Consider the following 22,024-nt stretch of genomic DNA (forward strand, 5'->3'; position numbering starts at 1 on the left):
TCGACAGAGTATACCTAAGGCTTGGAGACCTGTTTTATAAATCGATTTATAAACTATTAGCTCTTTTATGAATAACTTGAAATCATTTTGAATTATAGTGCATTAGTTTCCTTCATCAAAAAGGGGAATTTATAGCACCAGTTCCTTTGCAGGAATTTATAAGAGGAGAAAGAATAATAGATCATACAACATGTGCTAATAAGAATCCTTAATTAATTAGAAAGTTTTTTCAGATTCGGTTATGAATGAATGTATGGAAATACTTTTGTAAAATTATGTTTAATGTTACCTTTCTGTAATAAGTATATTTTTAGTACAGATATTTGTTCATTTCTCTAATACTTGAAAACTAAAAACTTATACAAAAGTCACACAAGCAGAGAATTATTAATGCTGCTTAACTGGGTGTGTATATATATATACAGACATACATATATGTTTATATATATGCATATATATAATGTATATCACATATATACACAATACATACACATAAACAATATGCTTAGTAACAGAATTTGTGTTAATTTACATCTGTAAGTTTTTATAATTTAATGTTTTTGCAATAAATGAAATAACTCAGTGTGACTGCTTCTGAATTGGGATGAGAAGAAACATATACTACCCTGGAATTCAGCATCAAATAGTGATAAAAGCATTAGATGGGGAACCAGGATCGTGGGCATTTTACTTCAAGTTTTGGGGCCTTAGTGCTGATTGGCTGGAAAAATGAGGTAGTCAGGTTCTATGATTTTATGTTGTTCAAGGGTTCTTGCAACTATCTTAGAGCATATATTTTTTTTTAATCGGCTCTTAAGTCTATGTTCTAGAAAATACAATTCTGTTTTTCTTAGTAAAATAATCCCAGCATACCCTTTGTTTTATGGAAATACCAAAAGCAAAACAGCCCTAAAATTTTCTTAGATACAGACTTAGTAACTTAATATAATATGTTGACTCATTCAAAACCCATGAACATTTTTCTGAAAGGAGATGCAAGAAACTGTTATTCATGGCTAAGTTTAAGAAGAAGTACCGGCAAAAAGTCTTGCGTTGATGTAGTATGGCAGTGGAGGCTTATAATTTTCTATGCTTGAATTTTTTCATCATTTCCATAAGTTAAAATTTTAATGTTATCAAGGCTTACTTGGGAAAGCTAACCGTGGATCATTTTGTTGTTTGTTTTTATTGTTGTTCCTACTTTAGGAAGAGAGCTTAAAATTTCCAGTTAAATGAGTGTTCAAGTTCAACAGTCAAGAAGAAAGTGGTGTAAGCCAAGGTTACCTTCTTGCAGGCAGTGATGGAGTTCCCCGGGCCGCCTCCTGAGCTGCCACAGCCTCTGCCCTGCTGTGGTCCCAAAACGTCATACATCCGTGATGACTCCAAGTTGCTGTTTGTGACCCAAAACACAAAAACACATTCCAGTGAGTCATCTCTATATTTAGAAATAAAGAATAAATCACAACGTGGTGTATCAAAAATCATCTTTTCAGATTGCATTAAACACTGCAAATCCCATTGCTGAAATGGATATTTCTTTGTTGCATACACTGTTATAATTGGTGGAACCACTATAGATGATCCTACTGTGACTGTAAAACTGCAACCCAATGCCTTCCACAGTGCTTTGAGGGACATAATTGCATCTGTCTGACTACTAGCCTTGTTCGCATCTTTTCTTAAGCAAGTGGTTTTAAAACCCAAATACATTTTTCTCAATTGTCACATTAATCCAGCTCTGAAAACACCAACACATAACAAATATTCATTTTATTTTTTAAAATGGAGGTAAAATATAATTTTAATTTGGACTCCGTATAATGCCATTAAAAAAAAGTGTGAACTTTAGAAAATGCAAGTAATCTCTTTATCATCTCTGTGGCTGGAGAGAGCGCCTCAAATTCTCTATCTCCAAAAGTATAGACTTACATCCCCTGCCCCCTCACCAGCTCTGTCAAATCTTGATGGGCTTGACTACACACAGAGTTGTATTAATATTTTTAAAATATTTAAAATTGGCCGAGCACAGTGGCTTACGCCTGTAATCCCAGCACTTTGGGAAGCTGAGGCAGGCGGATCATTTGAGATCAGGAGTTTGAGACCAGCCTGGCTAATACAGTGAAACCCTGTTGCTACTAAAAATACAAAAAAATTAGCCAGGTGTGGTGGTATGTGCCTGTAATCCCAGCTACTCAGGAGGCTGAGGTATGAGAATCATTTGAACCTGGGTGGCGGAGGTCTCTGTGAGCTGAGATCATGCTACCGCACTCCAGCCTGAGTGACAGAGTGAGATCCTGTCTCAAAGCAAAACAAAACAAAACAAAACAAAACAAAAGAAAACAAAACAATGCTGGGTGTGGTGGCTCACACCTGTAATCCCAGAACTTTGGGAGGCTGAGGTGGGTGGATTGACTGAGCTCAGGAGTTTGAGACCAGCCTGGGCAACACAGTGAAACCCCTTCTCTCTTAAAATACAAAAAATTAGCCGGGCTTGGTGGTGCACACCTGTAGTCCCAGCTACTTGGGAGGCTGAGGCAGGAGAAGAGCTTGAACCTAAGAGGTGGAGGTTGCAGTGAGCCAAGATGGTGCCATTGTACTCCAGCCTGGGTGAGAGAGTGAGACTCTGTCTCAAAAAACAAAAAACAAACAAACAAACAAAATAAATAAATAAAAAATAAAAAAATAAAAAATTGCTTCTGTGTTTTCAAGATGTGATAAAAATGAAAATTATCAAATTTTTTAAATAATATGACTAGAAACTCAAAATTGAACCTCATTTAAATATAAAAACTCTCTAAATGTTATATGTATTTCTAAATATTTTTCTTCTGAAAATATAATAATTTGGACATTTAAAATGTACTGATAGCTTAAGTCTATATGTTTAATTTTTGTTGTTGTTGTCCACACAGAACAATGCACAATTCATTAACATACACTTTTGGAATACGATCTGATAGTTCTGTATAAAATTTTCAGTGCAAAAGGTAGATGTTTTCTCTTAAAACAAGTGCCAAATAAAAGATCAGTTAAACAAACAATTTATTTCTAACTAACCTATAACTCTCATGTTTCAAGCACTAAATTAATCAATTTTCAATTAGCCATAAGTCAAACAGGGCATTAGTGTAGTCTTTTGGCATTTCCATTATTATGGAATGACATTTAAAAAATGACTACTGACTGTGCTGTGTAACAAATCATAGATTCAGGCAAAATCTGCACAGAGTAATTAAAATAAAATCTGTTTTGTTAGAATTTTTAATATATTACTTTTTGAGCAATTGTCACTTGAGGGCTAGAGTGAACCTAATGTACGTGAAAGGATGACATCTATATTACCTTTGCTTAGCTGAGGAAAGATAAAGAAAGGAAGGAAAGAAAGAAGGAAGGGAGGAAGGAAGGAAAGAAAAAGAGAAAGAGAGAAAGAAGACAAAAGGAAGGAAGGAAGAAACAGAGAAAGAAAAAAAGAGAGACAGGGAGAGAGGGAGAAGAGGAAGGAAGAGGAAGGAAGGAGGGAGGGAGAAAGATGGAAGGAGGGAGGGAGAGAGAAAAAAAAGGAAGAAAGGAAGGAAGGAAGGGAAGGAAGGAGGGAGGGAGGAAGGGAGAAAGGGAGGAAGGAAGAAAGGAAAGAAAGAAAGAAGGAAAGAAAGAGAGCAAGAAAGCAAGAAAAAGAAATTAGCTGCATTTCCTGGCTGCCAATCCTGACCTATTCTGCCACGTAGCCTTTCTGAGTCTTAGTCTCATCATTTATAAATGACATGTTTGGACTAAAGTCTGTGGTTCCCTCACAGCTCTGGAAGTCACCTGGCAAAATATCAGAGATGACCTAGTTTTCAGCCCCTGTCTTTACAGGTTTCCTACAATGTGGGCCTATAACTTTTTAGGCTGCCATTTACTTCAAACCCAAGCGTGGACGTCTCTCTGAATGCTTTCTTGTCCACAGGACAGTTTGGCTTTTACCAAAAGGCCAAACGGCTATTGCTGTTAGGCTCCAAATAGTTTACATGTGGAAGATAAGGCCATGCACCAAGCTAATTTTGATCTATAAAAACTTGACTTCTAAGTCAAGTTATATGACTCCTTCTAGGAGCCAGCCAAGGCCCTGTGTGCAGGTCAGGGAGACAGGATATAGGGTCCCACAGCTCTGTGTCCTGTTGCTAGTGTGTCCTCCAGGCAGCTTTGATGGGCTAGTAGATCCATTCCATGCAGGCCATCCCTGGACTTACTCCCAGTGCTAAGACATCTGCTGTGATTTTTAGAGGCTAGAGACTGCAGAAGTAAGAAATGGGCAAAGTGAGAAGTAAGGCTGACACAGACCTCAGGTTGCTCCTTCCAGCTATGAAACTTTGTAGAAAGATCACTTTGAGTCCGGGCGCAGTGGCTCACACCTGTAATTCTGGCACTTTGGGAGGCCGAGGCGGGCAGATCACCTGAGATCAGGAATTCAAGACCAGGCTGACCAACATGGAGAAACCCGTCTTTACTAAAAATACAAAATTAGCTGGGCATGGTGGTGTATGCCTGTAACCCAGCTACTCAGGAGGCTGAGGCAGGAGAATCGCTTCAATCTGGGAGGCAGAGGTTGCAGTGAGCCGAGATCGCGCCATTGCTCTCCAGCCTGGGCAACAAGAGCAAAACTCCGTCTCGAAAACAAAAAACAAAACAAAACAAAACAAAAAACAAACAAAAAGCAAAAAAGCACTTCAACAGCCTCTGGTCACTCTGGAAGGAAATCACATCTAACTTGCGCAGAGATGGTTAGGTCCAAATTTGGGGTAATGTAAAAATAGAGAAAACTAAAAGGTCAGCCTTGAAAATTACATATTTGCCCATAAAGCACTTTTATTTATAGCTTTAGATAGACAACCTGCTACAGTACTTTTTATGCACTCAAAAGTTTAAGAACTGCTGAGCTCATCTAATAGGAGGAAGTAATGACAAGTCTACCCACAGATATCTTGGTATGAAAGTTTTTCTGCCTCTAAGATGACTGTAAAATCCTAGTTGAAAACGAAGGTATGGAAGGGAATTAGAAAGTTTTTTTGCTTGCCTGCAAGGCTGATGCCATTTGTTCTAATGCTAAGCCTGTATAGCATTAATAAATAAATCTAACTATATATATGCACATATATATTTGTTCATTGTTGTGAGTATTAAATGAGGAAGTTGAGTCACATGGTGGGGCAAAAATTAATGCATTACTAGATGACAAGTGTAATGCAACTCCACTGCACCCATATTTAAAGCAAATGCATCTTCTGGGCCGGGCGCGGTGGCTCAAGCCTGTAATCCCAGCACTTTGGGAGGCCGAGACGGGCGGATCACGAGGTCAGGAGATCGAGACCATCCTGGCTAACACAGTGAAACCCCGTCTCTACTAAAAAATACAAAAAACTAGCCGGGCGAGGTGGCGGGCGCCTGTAGTCCCAGCTACTCAGGAGGCTGAGGCAGGAGAATGGCGTAAATCCGGGAGGCGGAGCTTGCAGTGAGCCGAGATCCGGCCACTGCACTCCAGCCTGGGCGACAGAGCGAGACTCCGCCTCAAAAAAAAAAAAAAAAAAAAAAAAAAAATGCATCTTCTGAAACACATTGTATATCATTTTAATGATGCCTAATATCAAAGAAAATGTAGGTAGGCTTATGTTTTAAAGCACCTGATGTGGGTGTGCCTTTCCAGTAGGTGACTTTACAACATGGCCCAGTCTGTTCCCATAGCTTTTGGCTGGAGAGAGAATTTTTAGAGTATTTACAATGATGCTGTCCTTGCTCTTTAGAGAAGCAGAACGTTTGCTGTTACAGGATGAGGCGGAGATGGCAGCGATATGAAACTCATGCCTGTATTAAAATGAGCTGAAATCGACATTAAACGAACTGCTGTCAAGAGACAGGACAGCTTTATAACTTGCTCCTAATGGGTAAGGCGGCAAATTCTTCCCTGGGACATTTTCCTTTGATTTTGACAAGTGTTGACAATATTTATTAAGCATGACCTTTCAAACTGGTTTCATGCTGAAACTGTTAAGTGTGTTTCAATGAGGATGTAGATAAAGATGGGAAAGAAGGTACGAAGCTGCATTTGAAGTAGTGATGTTAAACCAGATTTCTATAAAGCAGCTTTCTTTATAGAACAATTTCATATATTAATAAATGAGATACTATGTTGCCCCCGTATTGCTACCACTGCAGTGACTCATGCAATATGAATAAGTAGGTCACATCAATAGTGAAAACAGCCTAGGGAATATCCAGTTATTTCCCTAGAGAGAGTCGTATCCAGTTACTGGAAACTGAGTTGTCCGTACATTGCGTTGCAGTTTGGTCCACGGACCAGCAGTATTGGTGTCACTTGGGAGCTTGTTGGACACCCAGAAACTCAGAGCTACTGAATCAGAATCTGCATATTGACATTAAACTCAGGTAATTTATACATCCATTAGAGTCTGAGAAATGCTTATATAACATATTAAATTGAATTCACATTCCATTTGCCTGTGGGACGTCATTGTGATACCGAGAAAAATAGATCAGAGTAAAAGAGATTGGGCAAACATAGATAAAGAGGCCCGGGTGTAATATCCTCATGATATTACTTTGGTTAGGAATATTCTGCCTAGTCCTCACCTTCCCTTCTTGGTAAATCCTACTGTATCCTTTGGGTCTTGGCCTATAAATTACCTCTGGCACCTCCCTTCTCCCTTCCCCTTGCCAAGGAGGCCACTTCTCCTCTCCCACGTACCGCCAGTGCCCCACGCACACACAAGCACACTTACACTCCTGCCTCGTTCCCACCCAAATATTCCCACCCCACTCCAACTCAGGAAGTGAGAGAGACACTCCTCTTGTGTATTCCAACAGCACTCTGAGCCGTATCTTGCTTTAGCACTTGTCCAAAAGGCATATAATTTTGTAATATTTGTCTCTTTCCACTTTAGGCTGTGTGTTCTAAAAGGGCAGGGCATCACTTAGGACACAGCACAGTGCCAGTCAGTGGGAGATGCCCAACAAGCTCTTACTGAGGTTGTTTGCTCTTATCTTTCTGGGCATCCTGATTAACCTCAAAAGATTAGGCACAAACAAGCGTTTGAATTTAATGCTAAATTTTCTGCAGTACTGACAGATGGTGAGATAAGCCACATCTGAGAAGATAATTTAAAGAATTTCCCAGGATAGTTCTAATGAAAAGAGATTCTGCTGTTATGCTTGCTAAAATGTCAAGTAAACACAGGGTAAAGTTAAACCATTTTAACAGATTTCTGAAAGATAAGATTGGCTCTTGTCTTCTCCCCCCTTAAAGAATCCTCTTGGTAAAATGTAGTAATTATAATTCATTTGATTGTCTCAACCCTATTAGGAATATCTACTCTTGAGCTTTATATGAAATCCTTTAATCCCAACACCAGAAAAAAAGTAAAACTCAGAGCTACCAGAAGAGATCTTGAGCAAGGAATTGAGTTGTTGTCATTAAAATCAATTTAACAACATATGACAACCAAAAATTGAGAGGATTTAAAAATATTCAAACAGATTTTAAACAGTTCAAAATGAAAATTCTCTCAAGTGAATGTTCTTATTTTACCCCCATCCAAAGTAATTTACCTGTTACATGAAGCCCAGAGGTTTAGGTCAATTTTTCAAAAACTGACTTGTTTAAAACATCACGTGAGGGGTTAGTGTCTTCTGTCTTCCTCTTCTATCCAATCTTGACAAAGACTCTTTTCTTGACCAAACATTACTCAAGCTCCTTTGAGACATCTTCTCAGCCGGGCCTGGACCTTGGCCTCTGAGCCAGTTGTAGAGAAGAATCCTGCTATGACTTAGACTTGGATGTTTAGAAAGAATTCTCACATCCAAATATCTGATCAACGTCCTCATCTGCTCACTTTTGATAACAAAGTCCTTGGCCTGTCTACTAAGCAGCCTGTTAGGACAGTTTAGCAAAAATCCCCCACTGTGTGGTTTTTTTTTTTGTTTTTTTTGGAGACAGAGTCTTACTCTGTCGCCCAGGCTGGAGTTCAGTGGTGTGATCTCTGCTCACTGCAATCTCTGCCTCTTAGGTTCAAGTGATTCTCCTGTCCTACAGGCACACACCACTATGTCCGGCTAATTTTTTTTTTTTTTTTTTGTATTTTTAGTAGAGACAGGGTTTCTCCATGTTGGTCAGGCTGGTCTCGAACTCCTGACCTTGTGATCCAACCACCTCGGCCTCCCAAAGTGCTGGGATTACAAGCGTGAGCCACAGCTCCTGGCCAGAATCCCCTACTGTTGACATCCCCTCTTAGTAATTTTCTGTCTACTCACCCCTTCACTCTGCCTGTGGGGTGTAAATCCCCACTAATCCCTGCTGTGTTAGGAGTTAACCTCAGTTCTGCACTGACAGCTCTCTCTCCTACTCCAATAGCTTGCATAAAATCTGTTTTACCAATTTAAATATGCATCCAGTGCAAAATTTTTCATTTACTGCTGTGCACATGTTTCTGGTTTCATCTCCTAGATAAGAAGTTTATGTTTTTTCCTTTCTTTCCTAGGTGGGACATATCATGTCATTCATTCAGATTAAATATGTCACCAACTCTTTGGTAGCTGAAAGACCTACAAAATCATCATTTATTCTGTAGGATTTTAGAAAATGTGTCATAGGAAACCATTATCAAACCTTGAAAATATTTAGAAGCTATCATTGTATGTCCTGTTTCAATACTTAAAGGTGGCTCCATAGCTGGAAAATAAATCCCAGACTTCTTAATCTCCTAGACCAGTAAAATAAAAATAACCAAGGCAGTAATGATGTTATAAAGGGCCCAGCCTTTTATTTTCCCAAATAAACTTCAAGAAAACCCTTTATATTTCTGTTTTAACCATGATTCTTCAAATAAAGGACTTTGTAACAGTGTAGCAAGAAACTGTGATATATTATCCAGGAATGATTATCCAGGATTTCTTTTCAAGAAAAGATGGGTGAGAAAATTTTATTACAGTTTTTGTCTTCAGATTGGTGAAAATGTTGTTGCAGACCTGAGCGTGGGTTTCACTTTTTGAGGTATTGGTAAGTGGCAATAAACAAAATATAAACAGGTCATTCATGACTAATCATAAAACAAGTGTCCCATTCTTAGAAGAAAGAATGGCTTCAAATTTAACTATCCTCTAGTTCAGTCTTGATTATTAAAAGAAGATGAAAAACAAAGACACTATTTAGTATTGTTATTTCATTTGCAATGTAATTTGTAAAAACCAACAGCAGATAAATTCCCTATTTTCAGTTCTGAAATCTTTTCTCAACAATAGCCAGTATAATGTTTTCTCTAAAACATTATGTTGAATATTGTTCAATTAATACTTTTTAAATTTAGGCAATGCTCTCTATCAGATATATGCAGTAAAATGTGAAATCTCTTCTTAAACAGCTACTATATAAAATATGTGGATTATAGCAGAAAAGGCAATCAAATGGTAAACTTCCTAATGGAAGAAAACAGCTGTACTTCCAAACAGACTGTTATTGGAGATCATATAACAATATAAATAACACCTACTGAACAATCTGTGCTTTGTAAATTGATATATTATCTCTCATTAAGGAGACAATAACAAGTTATTTCCTATGGTTTGATCACTACTGTACAGATTTACTAGTTTTATATTTTTAAAAGCTGTTTCGCAATCTCAGGCATTCCCAAGACCCCAACTATAATCCCTCATTCTGAAAAAGGATCAATCAAGTGAGCATGATGACTTAGCCTTTTTCTCTTTTATCTTTCATTTTTTAATGAAGGCTATGGGGGAATTTTTTCAAAATGTGTGTCCTACAAATAATGTGTATAAAAACATTATTTTAATGTAAGATAGAAAGTACACATTCCTGCTGCTAAGTTAATTTTGCATGAATATGTGCATATTTATACATGAATACCACTAGATCGTTACTATAGAAATATTTATTCCTAGAGTTCTTTATTTCCTTCCTTCTTTCCTTCCTTCCTTCCTTCCTCCCTCCCTCCCTCCCTCCCTCCCTCCCTCCCTCCCTTCCTTCCTTCCTTCCTTCCTTCCTTCCTTCCTTCCTTCCTTCCTTCCTTCCTCCCCCCTTCCCTTCCCTTCCCTCCCCTCCCCTCCCCTCCCCTCCCCTCCCCTCCCCTTCCCTTCCCTTCCCTTTCCTTCTTTCTTTCTTTTGAGACAGAGTCTCACTCTTTTGCCTAGGCTGGAGTGCAGTGGCGTGACCTCAGCTCACTACAACCTCCACCTCCTGGGTTCAAGCGATTCTCCTGACTCAGCCTACCAAGTAGCTGAAATCATAGGCACCCACCACCATGCCTGGCTAATTTTTGTATTTTGTATTGAAACATGGGGTTTCACCATGTCGGCCAGGCTGGTCTCAACCTCCTGACCTCAGGTGATGCGTTCGCCTCGGCCTCTCAAAGTGTTGGGATTACAGGCGTGAGCCACTGCACCCAGCCTAGAGTTATTTATTTAAAAAAAAAAAATAGGTATCTATTTTTCAGATAGTCAAAGCACACTATGTGTATCACTGCATTCTGCTAAATCTAGACTGTAGTTCAGGTACATTCAGAATGTATGTTACCATACTTGCTTGATATTCCTGTGTTCTTCCATCAAACCACTTGGGCAGGTGCCTCACTCTGATATATAATCTTCTTTATACTACTTCTAACAGAATTTACTCTCATTTAATGCATAGCAGGTACTGAGCACTCTAGTGTGTACTTTACATACTAATTTTATTATACTCATTTTATAGAGGAGAAACAGAGGATTGATGAGGTTAACATGTAATCCAAGTGATATAGTTTTGATATGTGTCCCCTCCCAAATCTCATGTTGAATTATAATACCCAGTATTAGAAGTGAGGCATGGTGGGAAGTGATTGGATCATGGGGGTGGATTTCTCATGAATGGCTTAGCACCATTTCCTTGGTGCCGTCCTTGCAATAGTGAGTGACTTCTCCTGAGACCTGGCTGTTTAAAAGTGGGTGGCACCTCCCTCTCGCTCTCTTCTGCTTTTGCCATGTGACATGCCCACTCCCTCTTTGTCTCCCATCATGATCGTAAGCTTCCAGAGGCCTTCCCAGAAGCAGATGCCAGTGTAATGCTTCTTGTACAGCCTGCAGAACCATGAGCCAATTAAACCTCTCTTCTGATAAATTTCCCAGTCTTGGGTATTTCTTTATAGCAAAAGAACAGCCTAATACGACAAGATTATATTGCTGCCAAATAACAGATCTAAGATTTCAGTTGCTGCTGTCAACACCATGTTATTTTCCACTGTGATCTCTAACACTCCTTTTAATTCTTTGCTTCTGTGACCATGTCATCTAAATGAGTCTAAATAAAGCCAGTTCCTAGTGTGTTGGCATTCAAGAATCTAAGGGCAAGTTCCATTTCTACTAGTTACTGGAGAGTTGGAGTTGGCTCTGTCACTCAACCCGCTCTAAACCTTAGTTTTCTCACCTGTAAAATGCAGATGATAACAGAAGCTTTGTCATGAGACTGTTATGGTGGTTTATGGTGTTATTTCCTGTAAAGGAGTCACGTAGCACCTAGCACAGGTAAGCACTTAATACGAAACTGAGAAATAATACCACATTAAGCCCTGTAAATCTATTTACTCTTAAGAGTCTCCTTGATAGGTTTTCAGGACATTTTGGTATTCAACATTAATATATGCACATTTTTGAATGGATTGCGTATTTATTATAGTGACACTTTTCTTAGAACTAGGATTCCAAAATATATACAATGAGAAATTTCTATTCTTCTGCTGACTCTTAACTATTATCGTTATATTATAAAATGAAGAATAACAAAGGCTTTTTTTAAAATCCAAGACAACACAGAATTTAATCAATTATTCTAACACTATACAAAGATGCAACCTGTTCATGCGAAGTTTTATATCAATTATCATGGGAAAATATTGAGATCATTAAAGCAAAGCTCTAAAGCTTACAGAAGACTAATCTGATATTAGTGAAAAACATGAATTGAAAGTGTTTCTAGAGAAAAGTAGTTGTATTGCTAAAATGTTAGTTTTATTGGCAAAAAATTAATGATTACATTAAAAATATATAATAACTATTTGTATTTAATGTATTTTTTTCTTTTTCTGTTTGCCTTCTTAATTTGATTGGCAAATTATTCCTTCTAGGGATTCCAGGAGTTACAGTTCTGTGGAGGCTCTGCTTCACTTATCACAAACACTGCCAAATGGAACTGAATTAAGGAAATGTTACTGAAGGTTGGACATGGAACGGGACTCTGGCTTGAGACGTTCATGCTGATCATTTACATTTAAAGGTAGTCATATGAAAATGGTATGATGGGCCGGGCGCAGTGGCTCACGCCTGTAATCCCAGCACTTTGGGAGGCCGAGGCGGGCGGATCATGAGGTCAGGAGATCCAGACCATCCTGGCTAATACAGTGAAACCCCATCTCTACTAAAATATACAAAAAAAAAAAAAAAAAAAAAAAAAAAAAAAATAGCCAGGCGTGGTGGTGGGTGCCTGTAGTCCCAGCTACTCGGGAGGCTGAAGCAGGAGAATGGCATGAACCCCGGAGGCAGAGCTTTCAGTGAGCCGAGATCGCCCCACTGCACTCCAGCCTGGCAACAGAGCAATACTCTGTCTCAAACAAAACAAAACAAAACAAAAAACAAAAAACAAAAATGGTATAATGAAGTGAAGGGGAGTAAAAGAGGAGCGAGAAGAAACGTAGTTGCATATGAAGAGCATGCGTGTACACCATTCTGATGTGCAGGGACTGCTTTGCAGAGTGTACATTTTAAGAAATCTTTGTTGATAAATAAGTGAAGGAATGAATTTTGTTGCTCTCTGAAATTAAGAAAACATATAGTATTCTGTTAATCAAAACAACGTTACTGGAATATTATGCAGCCATAAAAAAGAATAAGATCATGTTTTTTGTGGGAACACGGATGGAGCTGGAGGCTATTATCCTTAGCAAACTAACGCAGGAACAGAAAACCAAACACTGCATCTTAGCACTTGTAAGTGGGAGCTAAATGACAAGAACATATGGACACCTAGATGAGGACAACACACACTGGGGCATTTTGGAGGGTGGAGGGTGGGAAGAGGGAGAGGACAAGGAAAAATAGCCACTGAGTACTGCGCTTAATATCTGAGTGATGAAATAATCTGTACAACAAGCCCCTGAGTTTATCTATATAACAAACCTAACTTAATTTTAGGTTAGGTGCCCCCAATCTAAAATAAAAGTTAAAAAAAGAGTGTTGCTTTGCATTTTGCTTCTGGGAGTGCACATTCATATGACATTTTTTAAAACAACCTGTCCATACTTTCCACAACTCTTATCCATGCATGCCTGTTTGTCAGCAATGCTTTCCATGAGGAATCTATTTTAGATGATAGACACCAAACGAAAGACTTACACACTGAGATATTCAGTTCATTATTCTAAATAGAAAAAAACCTAAAAATTAGAAATACATTCCCCAATAAGTACATTGATAAGGTTAGTATGCAGACATGAAGATGATGCCTCTTTGCCCTAAAAAATGTCATGGGAAAATGTTCCCATGTTAAATGAACACAGTTGAGTGCAAAATATTACACTGTGTAGCTATTGACATGGGTGTATTATTTTAAAATAAAAGACTGGGCCAGATGCCGTGGTTCACGCCTATAATCTCAGTGCTTTGGGAGGCCAAGGCAGGAGGATAGCTTGAGGCCAGGAGCTCAAGACCAGCCTGGGCAACATAATGAGGCCCTGTCTCCATGAATAAAAATATATACATATTAAATATATGTACATATTAAATATATGTACATATTAAATATGTACACACACACGTACACACACACACACACACATATATATATACACACACACACATACACACAAAATCTGGGCCTCATGGCGTGGTCCCAGCTACTCTGAGGCAGAGGCATGAGGATTACATGAGCCCAGTAGTTTGAGGCTGCAGTGAACCATGATTGTACTACTGCACCCCAACCTGGGCGACAGGACTGGACCCAGTCTCTAAAATGATAATAATGATGATAAAAATATAAGTCCATTCAGGTCATTTCTATTTTTTTTTTCAAAAACTTTTTTTTAATTTTTAATTTTTTTATTATTTTTATTTTTATTTTTGAGATGGAGTGTCACTCTGTCACCCAGGCTGGAGTGCAGTGGCACAATCTCGGTTCACTGCAACCTCTACCTCCCAGGTTCAAGCAATTCTCCTGTGTCAGCCTCCCGAGTAGCTGGGATTACAGGTGCCCACCACCACGCCTGGCTAATTTTTTTTTTTTTTGTGTGTGGATTTCACCATGTTGGCCAGGCTAATGTCGAACTCCTGACCTCAGGTGATCTGCTCAACTCAGCCTCGCAAAGTGCTGGGATTACAGGCGTGAGCCACCATGCCCAGCCATTTAGGTCATTTCTGTTCTTAAGGACTTGCAGAAGTCTGCATTTTACTTCAAGTAAAATTGTAAGTCCTTGCCATGGACTACCAAGTCCCGCATGCACGAACCCTCTGTTACCTCTGTGACCTTGTCTTTTTGCCTTCTCCCTCTATCAAATCACTCTGGCCACACTGGCCTTTTCGCTGTTCCTAAAACAGGCCAGGCACAGCTGCTGTCTTAGGGCCTTCCCTAACTGTTGCCTCGGCTGGAAATGCTCTGTGCCTTCGGATCTGCACATCTCACTTCATTATTTCTTTCAGGTCTTCCTCAACTGTCACCTTCTCAGTGAGACTTCCTCTGACTTCCTGAACTAGAATTGCCACACAGGCCTCTTTGTCTCTGTTTGCCCGGTCTCTCCTACCCTGATCTATTTTTCTCAGTATCAGTATGATGTTCCAATGTTCTATAGAATGTATTGGTTTACTGTGTTTATTATTTATTTTATGTGTCTCTCTTTGTCTGCTCCCACCCCTGTGCCCTACAGATTATAAATTTCATGAATAAATTTATCTTTTTTGGTTTTCCACGTTGTAGTTCCAGTCCAAGAATAATGCCTGGCATATCGTAGATGCTCAGGAATTGTTTGTTGAATCAATGAGTTCATTGAAACAAATACATACATAGTTTCATATACATAGAAATACGAAAATGTTAATGGCAGCTATCTTTGGATAACGTAGCTATTTGTGATATTTTTTCTTGTCCCTTGCTATATTTTTTATATTTTTAATATATATTATTTTGTGACTGGGAAAGCTTCTTTATTTTAAAATGGGTGATATAAAGATATTTCAAAATCTAGTGCCTATAAACAAATAAGCATGTGAAATGAAGAAACAGGAAATGTGAAATTCTATTACACTTAAGAGTTCCGAGGAAATTTTCTGATTATTAAATAATGTTTTCCTTTCAAATCAAATGAAATTTTCAATCTTAATACATAGGTTACAGCTTTGGCGATGACTTGTCATGGGCCCCACCAAAGATAACAGATAATTTAGCTGCCACAGTAAAGGGGACTGATGTAATTGGAAAAAGTGACAAAACCAGTAAACCCAGCACACACTGCCTTAAAGCCAAAGATAACATCCCATGGCAAAAGCTTTAGTCCTGCCTGAGAAAGATCCTTTATCACAGATAATTGTTTATGAGTCTATATCTTGCCTCCCCCATATCTCTGGGGGATGAGGCTGTCAAATGATTTCTAGTTGTATATGCAGATAGGTGGTGAAATGAAATCAAACTTGGACAATCCTAAGGAGCACTTCACTGATTCTGGATAATGAGACTTAAACCAAGAGAAAAACCTCTTGGAGTCGGCTGGATAGGGTTTCTGACACAGTTTAAAACAACAACATCATCACACCACAAAAAGGAATGCTCTTAAAAGCAGTATCTTCTAATCTCCTGAAGTGTAAGAATGGCCAATGCTACTGGCTTCATTTTTCTTTAACTATCTTAGTGGACTCCAGGGTTTATTGAGCCCTTTATTGGATTTATTATCCCTTTCTATATTTTCTATACATTTAGTATATATTATTGGGAGTATTTAAAAAATATCCAAACCCTGTAGAAAAATGTTTAAAGCAGAACCGAACACTCAGTACATTGAAATGGGATTAAAGAATGTTCCTTAAGAAAGGGCTGAGAGGATAACCTTACCCAGACGATTTTGGCTCTCATTTTGGCAGGCATATTAGGATTCAACGAATGGCTCTTCAGAATGTACCTTGAGTTTCTATTAGTACAATTGTAGATTATTTCCACCTAATTTAGGTAACTTAATTCCCATCATGAATGCATTTTCCTTTTAGGACTTTAAAAAGTACAGCTTGTTAGATATTAAAAAATTATAAATAAAAATACAGTAAACTTAAAATAGAGGTAGTTTTATATCAAAAACATTTAGCAATGAGAGTATAAACAGAACTGAGAAAGGGGAGCCACGTTGGCCTGCACGGTATTAAATATTTTAAATTAGCTGCCAACAATTGAAAACCGAAAGAATGTACCTACAAAAGACTGAGTTTCTGTCTTCTCTGGAAAATGTGGTAAATGGGGCTACACTGGGCAGTAACTGGCGAACTTGGGACCCCTCTGAAGTGTGGCTTGTGAGCCTACTCCTTTTCATTACAATCATTGGCCTGGAGAATATTCAATTACATGATCCTGGAGAATATTCAAATACATGTTTGTTACATGGATAACAAACATCCCAGACATATTTTTCATCTTAGGTTTTCTTCCCTCAGATTTTTTTGCTTTTGCTTTTGCCTTTTGCATTAGCGAAATTGTTTGGTTTTCTTTTTTTTTTTTTTTTCCAAAACTATGTTTAGAGCAGTTTTAGGTTCACAGCAAATTTAACAGGAAGGTCCAGAGAGAGTTCCCATGTACCCTCTGCTCCTGCACACACAACCTTCCCCATTGTCAATATCCACAACCATAGTGGTACATTTGTTACAATGGATGAATCCCTATTGACACATTGTAATCACCCAATGCCCACGGTTCACATTAGTGCTCACTTTTGGCCTTGTATATTCTATAGATTTGGAAAAGTGACACATATCTGTCACTATAGCATTAAACAGAATGAGAGTATTTTCACTGTCCTAAAAATCCTCTAGCAAGCTACTTATGAATATTATTTTAACTTTTATTTTAGGTTTGGGGGTACATGTGAAGGTTGTTATGTAGGTAAACTTGTGTCATGGGAGTTTGTGTACAGATTATTTCATCACCCAGGAATTAAGCCCAGTACCCAATAGTTATTTTTTCTGCTCCTCTTCCTCCTCCACCCTCAAATTAACACCATTGGCTGTTGTTTCCGTCTTTGTGTCCATGTGTTCTCATCTTTGATAAGTGAGAACATGCAGTATTTCGTTTTCTGTTCCTGTATTAGTTTGCTAAGGATAATAGCCTCCAGTTCCACCCATGTTCCCGCAAAAGACACGACCTTGTTCTTTGTTAATGACTGCATAATATTCAATGGTGTATATGTACCACATTTTCTTTAACCAATCTTTGATGGACATTTAGGTTGATTCCATGTCTTTGCTATTGTGAATAGTGCCAGCAAGCTACTTATACATCTGACAAAGAATTGGATTTTTGCTTCCTCTTGGAGACAATATCTATAAAAATAAAACTCAGTAAATATCTCTTCACCCCTCAATGTTAATATGTACCAATCTCCATCTTAAGGCACATTTGCATTTTAGATTGAAGGAAGGGGGATTTTCCAATTTAAGTGGAGTTGAAATTGACATATTTTATTTCTAAATTTGTTATTTAGTTCTTGAGATGAAAAGAATATCTGATTCACTATTGAACTCCACAATATACTTAGTGCAATGCCTGACAATTATTCAGTGCTCCATAAATGTGGTAGGGTCAATAATGGTACCACTTAAAAAATTATGTGATTTATCTTTAAGTAAGTTAATAAAGATGATCTTTTAATTATAACTCTGTGCTTTTGTCTGTGAGAGTCTATAGTCCTGAGATACCAGTGTTAGTGAATCTATCAGGTAAGTAGAAATCATACATATAAACCATGAGTGGAAATCTCGTATTTTCTGTTTTTTAAAAATCAACACAACATGCATGTGGTTTATAATTGCAATATTTAAAACCAGTAGAATTAATGAGGCAATGTCTAACAGTATCTACACATTAAATATATATGCCACCTGAGGAGACTGGCAGTTGATATAAATATGTCAAAGTTTGAAAATTTCTTATGCCATAAGGTGTGGTGAAGATACTATGCAGAAGTCAGAATACTGGCACTTGGGTCCCAACTGTCACTTTTATGAGTTTGACCTTGGGAAAATTCCTTAGTCTCCCTGAGCTTCAGGTGCCTCATCTGTTAAATGGGAACCATATGATTCACTTTACAAGATTTGTTGTTACCGAAGGGAGATAACTTCAGTCAATGGTAATAAACATACTTTTTAGAGCACCTATTTTGCCCTAGTCATTGTGACAGGATTTTTATATTTGCCACTTTAAAGCCTCACAGCATCACAGGAGGGAAGGTGCTATTCCCCTATTATATTTCTAAGGAGACTGAGACTCAAGCTTGGCATTTACTCAGTTGCACAGTTAATCAAGAGGCTTAATTTGGAATCCAAACCTAGACAAAACTGACTCCAGCCTGTGCTCTTTCCTGGATGCCCTGTTGTCCTCACAGAATACAACAGGCTTTGGTACCATGCTAACTGTCTTTAGAACTGTTTTTCTTTGGGGTGCTCTGGTTTCATTGATACTGGAGCCCAGAGAAGAGCAATGCAGACACGAGTGAGGCTTTGCACAAGAAGCTGCCTTGCTGACTGCATCAGGTTGTATGGCTGCTCTTGTTGAGAGAAGAGGGATACTTGGGTCATTGAGGGTTATCCCCAAACACACTGTCAGTCCTGGGTTTCCATGCAAGTAGAAAACCATCCTCCTTTTGACATTCAAGGAATGAGGAATGCTCTGCCTAACTAAAATTGTCTGCCACCTGTCTAGTCTTGTGCTGAAATCCCTAATTCCTTACAGTCATCTAAGCTAGAAGAAGGTAGCAGGATGGGGAATTGGGCACAGAATGGGTAACACTTGATGGTAAAGAAGAGGTAAGGTGTGCAGCATAGCTTGCTGTCTGGCTGAAGTACCCTAAACAAGGAGGCTTGCAAGGGCAGGGTAAAAACCTGAGACCTGGGATCCCAGAGGGCTCATGGGATGCTGGAATGGAAGAGGAGGCCCTGATCATGAGTTGGCTTTATAATCCCCTGGACCCCACACCCCTCAACCAACCTGGATTCCTGGGAGTGTCTCCTGGTGGGCAAGGCAGCAGAGAGGCAGGTAGGTGAGTTTTGTTCAACTACCCACATGGTTGACGGAGAGGACCACAACCACAATAAGGGAGTTACAAACACCAGCAGATTTGGAGAGGAAGCAAGAGAGGAGAGGGTGGGGGGAAAAAAGAAACAGAAGTTTTAGTGTGATTTAAGAGGAAAGATGCAGATCTCAGCAGGCTGTTTTACAAAGAACACAAGTAGCTAAACAGTGAGGATGTAATAATTTTGTTAAAACTCAGGAAAGAGTTGAAAGTTTGCAGGTATATTTCCAGATAACATCTGTCTTGGATACTATGCTGGATTTGTGTCTGTGATTGAGCTTTATATAATTGATGCATTAAAAAGGTAATTTACATCATTTGGATAAAACTTTCAGGGCTTTCCAATTTGTTTTATGAATATCTGGGTAAGAAACACACTTCGTGTTTCTCAGGCTTGATATTCTAATAGAGAGAATTGTAGGGCCACATAGTTTATGAATATTGATTTCAGCTTTTTTGTATGACTTGTTTACTTTAACTAAGTCTCTACACAATGCTTACCTGTAAGGCATGCTTTAGTTCTTTTTTGCAATGCAAATCATGCATATCAATAGGATATTACTTCAAATCTCAAAAGCTAGAAAGTCATTATAATTATTAAAAAAATCAATAATATCAATGTATGTAGAAGCAAGAAGTGAATAAGATGTAGTCAGCAAAATTATCTTTGCATCTCATTGCCTGATAGTCATTGGTACATCTTTAGAATTCAATATAATTTTACTATGTGAATGAGAATGCCAGAGAATAACTAAGGTAGTAAAATATCAGAGATATAAAGGCAGGATACCTGCCTTGTGTGGAGGGATTGGGGAAGAGACCATTAGGGATGAAGGAGCAACCATCTGTATAGTCACAGAAGAGGATCTCCAGTCTAAGCCATTTATAATTCTCTCTGGAAAGGTCTTGCATGCTTGTTTTAGGTTTACTCCTAGAAATTTCATATTTATTGATAGCATTATAAATGGTTTCCTTTTTTAACATTTTCCATTTTTGTTTGTGACTCATATGAAAAAATATTATTTATGTAAATTTTCTGATTTATATTCAGCAAACATCCTAAATTTATTTATTCAGTCTAATAATGGATAATTTATCTGCAGATTATTTTTGATTTTCTGTGTATACAATCAAATAAACTGGAAATGCTCAGAGTTTTGGTTCCTTCCTTTCTAAATATTTTACTGTTTGTTTCTCATTTTTGCTTTACTGCATGGGCTAGGACCTTCAGGAAATGTTGAACAGAGTAATGCAAAAATCCTTAAAATTACGCCACCATATATTATGCTTGCTATAGGTTTCTGTGGATACTGTTTAAGTTAAGGAAGTTCTTGTCTATTTGTGGTTTTCTAGTGCTTTAATTTTATTTGTTAATTTGATTGATTATAATAGTTGATTTTCTAAAGTTAAACCAGGCTTGAATTCCTGAGATAAACTCAGTTTTATAACAATATTATCTTTTTCATATGTCGTGGAATCCGACTTTCTGATATTTTGGTTGCGCATCTATTCCTCTGATCATGAATGAGACTTGCTATATTTCCTTTGTTCCCCTGTCAAGTTAATTCAGGATATTTCTCTTTTTCTACTTGCTAGGATAATTTGTATACTATTGGAATTACCTATTTATCAAATATTTGGCAGAATTCTCCTGCAAAGCTATCTGGGAGTAGAAATTTTCTGTTGGAAGGTTTTTGATCACAGAATCAAATTAATGTCTATAGACTATTTGTGGTTTCCATTTCTTCTTGAGTTAGTTTAGTAAGTTATATTTGTACTCAAAATTGCCTGTTTTATCTAAATCTTATTTTTACGTATCAACATAACATTTTAATAATGTTATATTATTAATAATACTTTTGTCTGTAATATCTATAATAATGTTTACTTTTTTTTTCATTTTTGTCATTGTTTTATGGGCTTCTACCCCACTTTTAAAATTAAGGATACCAGGCATTTGTCAATTTGATTTGCATTTTCAAAGAAGTAATTTTTGATTCATTTATTCTCCATAGTCTACATTTCATTTTTGGAGACAGGGTCTCATTCTGTTGCCCAGGCTGGAGTGCAGTGGTGCCATTATGGCTTATCACAGCCTCAATCTCCTTGGCTCAAGCAATCCTCATACCTCAGCCTCCCAGTAGCTGACACTACAGGTAAGCACCACCATGCTTAGGTAGTTTAAAAATTTTTTTTTTTTTTGTAGCGATGGGATCTCACTCTGTTGCAAGGTTGGTTATTTTTTCTTGTATTAATTTCAGATCTTATTATCTTGTCCTTTCTTTACTGTCTTTGGAGTTATTTTGTTGTTGTTTTTAAAATCTCAGAGGATAGATGCATGTTATATTTAGTATTATATTTAGCCTTTCTTTTTTTAAAAAAGTACACTTTTAAGGCTATATGTTTTCTCTTAAAATGGCTTTATCTTCATTCTATGAGTTTTGAAATGTAGAATTTTTATTATCCTTAAATTCAGATTACTTTCTACTTTTCATTACAGTTTTGTAGCTCTGTATGCTAGTGAAAGAGTATTTTAAATTTTTTATTCATTTAGAAATTTTCAATTTATCTTTATTTCTAGCTGAATTGTATTGTACTCAGATAACATATTTCACACGACACTAATCTTTGGTATTTGTTGAGAATTGCTTTACTCTCCACTATGCAGGTCCAGT

General features: G+C 37.8%; 1 protein-coding gene across 8 annotated transcripts in view; it reads right to left on the bottom strand.

Annotated features, from left to right (window-relative positions):
- Positions 1-22,024, bottom strand: part of SPHKAP (SPHK1 interactor, AKAP domain containing) — a 195,614-nt gene that overhangs the window by 144,095 nt on the left and 29,495 nt on the right. For 4 of the 8 annotated variants that reach the window (XM_015432913.3, XM_015432911.3, XM_015432912.3 and 1 more), the window contains exons 2-3: positions 19,265-19,331; positions 1,285-1,390 (exon numbers count right to left, since the gene is read on the bottom strand). In XM_015432913.3, coding sequence (XP_015288399.3) covers positions 1,285-1,390; positions 19,265-19,331 — 173 coding nt within the window. The remainder of the gene's footprint in view (positions 1-1,284; positions 1,391-19,264; positions 19,332-22,024) is intronic. The other 4 variants (XM_005574516.4, XM_005574514.4, XM_074010386.1 and 1 more) reach the window with 1 other exon arrangement.

Source organism: Macaca fascicularis, chromosome 12 (assembly GCF_037993035.2).
Source record: "Macaca fascicularis isolate 582-1 chromosome 12, T2T-MFA8v1.1".
NCBI lineage: Eukaryota > Metazoa > Chordata > Mammalia > Primates > Cercopithecidae > Macaca > Macaca fascicularis.